We start from the raw sequence: 9314 nt of genomic DNA, 5'->3' as shown, positions 1-9314 counted from the left end.
TCAAAGGAGCCCCCGTAAGAAGGCTCGGTAAACAGCAGCCGTAATGGTGCAGTAATTGCCCCCGACTATCCTTAAAGAAGAGACTGAATGGGACAGGGGAGATATTGTGGGAATTAACAGGCTGTTTAAACCAAAGCTATCCTTTAGGTTGGGATGCTACAGCTGTAAAGGTCACATAGCTGTTATCTGTAATCACAGGCAGCAGTTAACTGTGTCACCTGTGTGTTTCCTCACACACATAAAACACACAGCCCCAGCAGAGGCGGGATTTCCTGTGTCTTAGGTGCACATTTGTTTGCCTAACTGATTTAAGATAGGCCCAATGACATATCCCTGAAGGAAATCAATATCAGCAGAAGCAACACAACCTTTTTTACACAATAACCAACACTGTAGAGCTGCAACAAAAACAAGCTATTTTTTTTTTATAAATAATGAATCTTAAGATTAGTTTTCCATGTAGCTGTATTCAGTCTGTGAAATACGGAGAATTCTTGCATTTCTCTTTTTACATATTAAACTCAATATATTTGGGTTTTGGATTTACAAATCAAGACATGGAAATACATCATCGTGGACTTTGATAAACTGGGAGGATTTATCCATTTATCTTGAATGAATAAGATCTTTATTTGCAACTCTCAACATTGCATCATGATAAAGAATATGGCACTGCATCATCTTCGTGGACAAACAGCATTTGATCAATATTGCCCTATAATAAAAGTCTGGCTCAAATCAACATTATGGTTATTATTTGGACTGCTTAGAATGGCTTCACTGTATTTTGTAAACAATATCAATTCAAGGTCTGTTCATCTACTGTGTTTACAATAAATCTGCAGGTGCTGTAGTTTTCTGTTAATTGATGGGAATTAGTCCATTTGCAAGAAATCTCCCTGCATTTTGAAAGTGGCAATAGCAACTTTTGAGTGATTATTATTTGGAGAATAAAAACATATTTATTTTAAAAGTTGGCTTTTTAAAGAACCATGAAAACCAGACCTGATTTACATTTTGGATACACAAAGCTAGTTTACGATAGTCACGCTTGGTCAGAAGTGAATCAGATAAAGGTTGTCAGTGATGATTTTCTAACTGTCGTAGCTCTTCTCTAAATACTAATTCTGTATCCCAGAATTGTCTGCACATGTTAGTCTTATAAACACAGTGTGCAATAATAAATACAGCAGTAACCTCTGTTATTCAACAGACCTGACCTCATGAGACTGGCTTCATGAGCCATCTCATTTTGTCTCTCACAGTGTGCAAATCAAAACGCTTCACTTGCAACGTTTAAATACCACATGGGGCTTCTTAGCTCGTCATTCTGCTGTTGCCCAAACATGCATAATAGATGAATCACAACCAATCAGGTATAATCTTAACCTGGCCTTGTAGGTGTGATAAAAAGTGAACAGATTTGACACCAGCGACTGTGTCTGCAGACTCTGCAGTGGAGGCTGGATGGAGGCTGGATGGAGGCAGAGAGTGCAGGCCTGCAGGTGCAGCCTCTTGGACGTGCAGCGGGGCCCATGAATGGCCGATTCAGAAAACGGCCCCCATCGGGCCTGTTCTCCAGGCTCGGGGCTAATCCCAGCCCCTAATCGGATTATGTAAATTCCTACTCCACACAGAGACTTTTATGGAAGGCTGCGTCTTTGAAACAACACTTGAAGGGTGTAAAAGGAACAGTGACAATTGGTTAAACTAGACTTGTTTTTTTATCTGAACGGAGGTTGAAAGTGGGAGGCAGAGAAGGGGGGAGAAAGAGGAGTGAGAAGTGGTAAGAGAGAGGTGAGTTAGGACGCTGTAATTTATGTGTGGCCCCTTGGAATGGCTCAACAAGATTACCATAGTCATAACAAAACACATATTGTTCAACTGTCAATCTGGATATGGTATTTTTACCTTTTGTGGCCCAATCAGGCAGAATTCAATAGCAGAGCAGGCAGTGATATCAAGGTCTTTTCCACGGTGCAGGAACGGTGGGTTGTCCATGCCTAATGTCAGAGAAATAGAAAGGAACAAGTGTCCACAGCAGTGAGCGAAGGATCAGAGAGATGAACGTCTCAGTTTCACTTCAATGGGAATGTATTTGTCACCTTTAGTGCAAACCTTCAAGGATTAAATGAGCAATGAATCATAAAAGCTGCACAAATAGTCACTTAAAAGGCTGTTTAGTGGGGGGGAGGGGGGGGTGACCCAGAATCCCTTCAATTATTGCACAGAAATACCTATAAAAATAATGTAAAGTGATATATGGACAATATCATCATAAACCTCCATTGGATCTAAATAATGAAAAGGGAGGGGGGGGGTGTTTTAACAATCACTCCTCAGTTAACACCAACCTCACACACAATGCCAGAGGCTCCACGACGGCATACGTCACACAAAAGGGTTCACCCTGCTATAAAATGTGGGATGCGAGCATGCGGCAGTCTTACCCCATCCCTCCCTCCCTCACACCCTCTCTCTTTAGCTCTTTCCCTCCCTCCTGCTCACAAGGATCTGTCATCGAGCATGAGAAGACACAACTGAGTGGACATTCACAGCGGACCACTGGACACTGATGACCTGCGGAGGACCACTCTGACATTTCTGCACATTTCTACACACATACAGGTGAGGCGTTTGATGTGGATTCAAGTATTTCGTTTCTCATTCAGGCCACGTGTTTCCAATTTGGTCAAGTAAATAATTAATCAGCCAGAGTGTTATGATGAGGATTTTCTATACAAGGCTTTGCACTGACCGGAATATCAAATGATCTATTTATAATGATTATTTTCCTCTAAGAGCTGTTTGTTATTAAGCTTTTTAGAAAAAACTATTTAGTTAAACTCTATTTCAACCCATCTATTTCACAGTTCATATATTGCAGAGTAATTGACAACAACTGCATCTCTTTTGAATTGTTTTCCATTTACTATATTGTCGTTTATCATCTATTCATACACCAGCCATAAATGTGGGGGCCTACAGGAATTGTTGTGGACAAATATCTGTCGCGTACGCTATGTGAAAAGCCATCTTTTAAAGCCATCAGTAATGTATATACTGCTTATAAATACTTAATAATGCAGTATGGTTAAAGCATTTCCAAAACAAGCCTTTAGAATATGAAGGAATGTCCGTTTGTGAGAAAAAGATAATACATTAGAGTTGTATTTTGCAGTAAGGAGCAGAAAACAGCGACATAGATTCTGGTAAATATTCTTGAAGGATTTTGTAAATTGGTGCAATCAAAATGTATCGTTTTGTGAAAAGTACTACAGTACCTGTACTACAGTATCCTTTTCCTTTCCGTCAGTCACTTAAGAACTGAGATTGTTTACATTTACCGTGATTCTGCTCATTACTCTTGTTATTATTCTTTATGTAATACAAATTGAAAAGTGCCCTTTATAATTTCCCAAAGGTGACATCTTTAAATGTCTGATCAAATTAGTTTACTATCATTAATGACAAAGATAAGCCTAAAATATTCACATTAAAGAAGCTGGAATTTGGGCATGTTTGGGAATTTTTTTGCTTTAAAAGAAATAGACTAAAACAATTTCTAAATTATGAAAATAGTCTGATTTATTTTCTATCAATCGACTAATCAATAATTCGATTAATCGTTGCAGCTCAACTCAGCACCATGACCAGGAAGGTGTTCACCAACACGAGGGAGCGCTGGCGGCAGCACAACGTCAACACCGCCTTCACGGAGCTCCGCAAGCTCATCCCCACCCATCCTCCGGAGAAGAAGCTGAGCAAGAACGAGATCCTGCGCCTGGCCATGCGCTACATCACCTTCCTGGTGCAGCTGCTGGAGAGCCAGACCGGTCAGCCGGCCGGCCACTCCCCCACCGCTCTGCTCACCTTCCTCAGAGGAAGCATGGAGCAGCTGAACTCCCCTCCTCACCCCTGGGCCATGACCAGCGACACCGAGGTGCCGTCACCTGACTCCAGCTGCGACAGCTCCGAGGCCTGGTAGAAAACACAAAAAAAGGAAACTCTCGAGTGGACCTTCTGACCCTTTACCTGGGGTTTTGACAAACTGCTCTTGTTTTTTCTCAAGACTCTTTTTGTCTCTGCATTTGTCACCCGTGCGTGTTTCAATGCAGAAGAGCCAATATTGTGTGATATATGTGGGCTCCAAACATGGCTGAAAATGTTGGTACAGCCTCCACGCTGATCAGTGTTAAAATATGATTTGCGGGTGAAAATGAATTTGTATTCTGCATGGATGTGTAAAAGCCTGGATGTACAATATTCCCTTCATGTCTTCATGTTAATGCCCGCCTGGAACTAAATTAGTTTTGCAATGACAGGGTGTTTTGCCGATGAGGAAAATGGAGGGGATTAAGGAATTTCTCATTTCAAGCAATAGATTCAGCACTTGAATAGATAATGGCTCAGCCAATTCTCCAGACTGCAATCGTCTCAAAATAGCCAAGGGCACTTTTGTTCTCCTTTTTTCTACGACATGCTGTTTTTTGAAGACTAAATCTGACCTTTATTTTTGTTTGTAAAGGTTATGTGACTTCAGAAGAATCAGTTATTTGAAAGACTTTTGCTGTTTCTCACACATACAGTATTACACAACAGTTATCAGTGTTTCTTGAAGACCAATTTGTTTTCTTAGGATTGGGTTGAGAAATTTCAAAAATGACAATCCGCTTTCGATGAATTACATCCTTTACAACGCATATGTCTTCTAATTTAAATGTGTTTATTTGAGCTTTTGTAAAATACGCATGTCATATAGCCAAAGATTATGAATTGATTGTCTACTGTGAAGAGTGCTATTTATCTTCTTATACCTCCTTTTTAAGTTATTTTGGTGTGCTTGTTAATATATACAGTATCGTATTTATTTGAACTATTTATTTAATAAATGATTTGTTAAAAAAACCACTTTCTGTCTAATTAAAGAGGTCACTAATTGTTTGTAAATCTTACAGCTGGAAACTTCAAGATTTACGAAAGATTACATTTTTGGGTAGAGTTTAAACTACTTACTGAATCCGACACTTTTTAACTGTGGTGTTATAAACAATTTGAAATGCAATTATATGTATATGTTATTTCCCAAAACTCCCATTATACATACTAAAACAGCTTATTCTTGAGTGTTGAAGGACACAATTGTCCCACAATTTTGGGTAAAAAGCGTTTACCCAAAACAAGTGACAGGTGAAATAGCGTAGTGACTGGAAAGAAAAATTGTGGTAAAACAAGACCAGAAACACCTAAAATAAATAAAATAAAGTACCAATTAAATCCTTGGATAAACAACCTCAGTAACAGTTTGATTGATGTGCATCAACAGCAATATTGTGTCATTTCCTGTTTGCAATCTACATTTTATCCAAGTCTATACATAGTAACAGCAAAGATATAATGTACTGAGACAATGCATTTACAATGAGTACGCAGTGTGGAATTGGTACATCATGTTGGTCTCCAATGAAATAATTTCCCTGTGTAAAACACAGCTGATGTGAAGTTAAGAGCGGAGCTACCGCCTCTTTGTTCATGCTCAATATCCCAGAAACATTTGTCCACAGGTCGTGTAATGACCGTGTGGACACAGAGCTGACCTTTGCTCTCTGTCCACTGACCAGAGGTCTGTGAGAGGAGCGCTGAAAGTGACAGCTTAACTTGTGACCCCGGGAGTCGGAGGTCACTCTGGAGTCAAACACTGTCCAGTTGACCAATGTGCAGATGTAGTTCGCTTCAGGAAAACGTAGAAGAAGCACTGTAGGCAGAACTTTGAGTGTAACTTGTTTTAGAAAAAGATAACTGACGGAAGCCACCAGTTCATTTATGTTATATGGGAATCATCCACAAAAGGTTACAAATCCAATGCATCAATATACAAAATGTTACTGTGCATTTTGATAAATGTTCCTATAGAAAAAAACATCAAACTATAAAAATAAATAAAAGCTAAAAATCAACCAAAGTTCAAATTGCGCAACCAAGTGCTGATTGTTTTTCATTTTTGATTTAACCATTTTTTTCAATTAATTGTTGAATTGGTAAGTCTGTAGAATGTCAGGAAAAAGTGAGAAAAACACATCATAATTTGCCAAAGTTAAAATGTCAAATTATTTGTTTTCTCGATGTATATTAATTTAAAAAAGGGAGAAAAACACACATGGGTAAAGCCCTATGGTAAAACCGCTACCAGCAAACATTTGGCATGTTTTTTTAATTGATAATTAATGATCAAAACAGTTGTTGATTAATGTTTTGTCAGTCCAGAACGCACTGTAATGTAAAGTATTTTAGCTTTAGTTGGAATATCAGCAGGTTTGTTTGCACCCGTCTTCTTGTTTGTTTTCTAGACCTGAGGTCAAACATAGACATGCCTAATGGTCTATTGTGCCTGTGGAAAATGTGCCACATTTTAAGCCAAAAGGGTGCAACTTTCTGAGCTGAAGAGTAAACACCGAGTTGGTTTGGAGCCCTTTCACTGCCGCTGTTAAACTCTGGCTAATGGTGTGTAAACGGAGCAGAGGGCAGCTGGATACACTGACTGGAGGCCTGTGGGAACTGACAGGTGACTCTTTGTAATGCTGCAAACACACTAAATAAATCATATTGGGAGAGTGAAAACAACTGTACAGCATCGGTGTGCCTCTCCCCCAGCATCAATTTGGGAGGTATTTACCTCTTGTGCAATTTCACAGTAAATCGAGCAATTTCATGGTGAACTGAAATAAAACTACTCTGGTTATTAATAACTGAACTACCAGGCAATATGAGATACTATATTTTTAAAACCTGAATCCTTTGTTTGTTGAAGGTTTTGTTGTATTTTAGACTTATGTTTAAATATTCAGTCATGTTTAGAAACAGGATAGCATGTGACAGATTTTCCACACATCCATGCTGTCAGGCAGTGTAATGCATTTTGCTGATACACCTTATTTACAGAAATCACCCAATCACAATATGAGAATTACCCTGACCTCAACTTTTGCAGGATTATGAAACCCTGCATTGAAAATAATAACAAATCTGTACGCGTTTCTTTCCCTCTACCAAGTATATTTGCCTGATTGACTATTCTCTCCCAAGTATGTGGGTAATCGTCTATTGAGAGCACATTTCCTTATCAGCGTCTAGCACACTGTCTGAATCTGTTATCACAATGGACCAGATCAGTGCAGGCAGCCCCTCGCTCTCCCGGCTGAGGCGCCCATGAAAAAGAATTTCTGGAGTTGGGTGCCAACCGATAGGCCCTGAGCTCTTTATCCCCTTAAAGCCAATTCACACTCTGCATGTTTAAATATCTCAGCTCAACCCCTGCCCTCCCACTCCCGTCATGCACTCAAACCCCCTCCTTCTTCCCTTTTCCTCCCACTCTATCTCTCCCCCTCCATGGCTGCAAGACCAAGCGTGCACTGCCGCCACGGCCGACCAGCAACCCGGGTGGCTGGGTGGGATGCAGGTGCAGGCGGGTTGGAGGGTGAGAGAGGAGGGGAGTTATCCATTGTTGGGCTGGACAGCACCCTCTCTCCTCTGGAGCACCCTCTGATGGGGGAGCCCACTGACAATCACGCATCCTAATCTGATTATGCAAATATCTACTTCAAAAAGCAATGCGCTGTAACCCTTACCCTGTGGTGGAAAGACAGAGCAGGGAAGGAAGGAAGCAGCAGGAATGTAGAGAGGGAATCGTAGCATTTTACGCTTGTATTTCATTTTTCTCTGGAATTTTACATTTAGACTCAATGATACCCTGAACAAGCTGTTATACCGACCATGACTTTCTCTCACACATCCTCTATGCCACCAGGGGAGGTCTGAGGACGATTCACTTACACACTCTGAATGGCACTGACTCCCTCAACAGGGCATTGAATTCAATATTCAAATGCTTATTGTTTTTCCAGACGCTCCTGAATCCAGCGTCAAAAGGAATCTACAATGTTAATGAGGGGGCCTGAGTACCCAGAGTTTAGATTTAAACACCCAAAGAGTCGCTGGTGACATTTCCCAAGAACAGCATAGACTCAACGCCACTGATTCCTAAAGGCATGGTCGACCACCCCCGCCTCCCGAATATTAACACCGACCTGACCCCTGAGCTGAAATCAGCTGCCTCTTCCTACAGCTAAATACATTTCGAAAACACGCCACGCTGTCAATTGTGTGAGGCTGTACTTATGCACAGCAATTAATAGAACTAAATGCTACACCACCATGTTAAAGGTCCCATGTCATGCTTTTCTGGTTATTACCTGTTCCCTTGTGTGTTATGAAGGTTTTTCTGCATGTAAACGGTCTGCAAAGTCACAAACCCTCAAAGTACACCCTGTAGCGAGTAAAACTCTAACACAGAAAAGACCTGTCTATGCTGCCCCAGAACGCCTCGTTGGAGATTTCGCTGAGTATAGTGACGTAACGGCTCCTCACACACACACACAGCCTTATCTTTTACACACACACACACACACACACACACACACACACACACACACACACACACACACACACACACACACACACACACACACACACACACACACACACACACACACACACACACACACACACACACACACACACACACACACACACACACACACACACACACACACACACACACACACACACACACACACACACACACACACACACACACACACACACACACACACACACACACACCACTTTTCTCAGCCGCGGCTCCGCAGATTTCCGCACACACTCACAGCCTGGCTGACCTCAGGTCTAGAAAACAACCAGCCTGGCAGCCTGGCTGTGAGTGTGTGTGTGTTCAGCCTGGGTCTCGCAGACCCCACGCAGCAACCAGTAAACGACACCAGTAATCCAGCTCACACTGTCCGCTCCTCGAGCCTCAAAGAGCGGAGCAGTGAGCCCCGCAACGTCCCGCCAACACGGCACCCAGACCCCACGCAGCATTCTCATCTGTTTGCCATTACTGGTGTCATTTTCTGGTTGCTAACAAACGCCATTGTAAAACATAATCACTGATGTTCCGCTGTAACGGTGGTGGACTCATCAAAACAGAGTGGGCGGGCTGACCAATCAGAGCACAGTGGGCTCATAGGGAGGGGGGGGGGGGGTAGGAGCTCCAACAAGCCGTTTAGAACAGAGTGAATACACATACTATACAGAGATGCTGTATGAGAAACCAATGTGAGTTTAGAAAATTACACAATGTAAATATATTCTAGTAGACCTCAACAATGGAATTATGATCAGTAGAAATGGCCATGTCATGGGACCTTTAACACTCTTACAACGACACTGTTAACAAGCTGATATTAAAATGATAGTAT

The 9314-nt window shown here is 41.5% G+C and overlaps 1 protein-coding gene across 1 annotated transcript; it reads left to right on the top strand.

Moving 5' to 3' along the window:
* Window positions 1-2601: 2601 nt before the first annotated feature.
* tal2 (T-cell acute lymphocytic leukemia 2) lies at window positions 2602-4065 on the top strand. Its single transcript, XM_034118608.1, has 2 exons — window positions 2602-2628; window positions 3636-4065. The coding sequence occupies exon 2, from the start codon at window positions 3650-3652 to the stop codon at window positions 3986-3988; it is 339 nt and encodes a 112-aa protein (XP_033974499.1). The 5' UTR covers window positions 2602-2628; window positions 3636-3649; the 3' UTR covers window positions 3989-4065.
* The last annotated feature ends 5249 nt before the right edge of the window (window positions 4066-9314 follow it).

Source organism: Trematomus bernacchii, unplaced genomic scaffold (assembly GCF_902827165.1).
Source record: "Trematomus bernacchii unplaced genomic scaffold, fTreBer1.1, whole genome shotgun sequence".
In the NCBI taxonomy this organism is placed as follows: Eukaryota; Metazoa; Chordata; class Actinopteri; order Perciformes; family Nototheniidae; genus Trematomus; species Trematomus bernacchii.
Note: the sequence above shows the minus strand (reverse complement) of the source record. Positions and strands in the feature narration are given on the sequence as shown.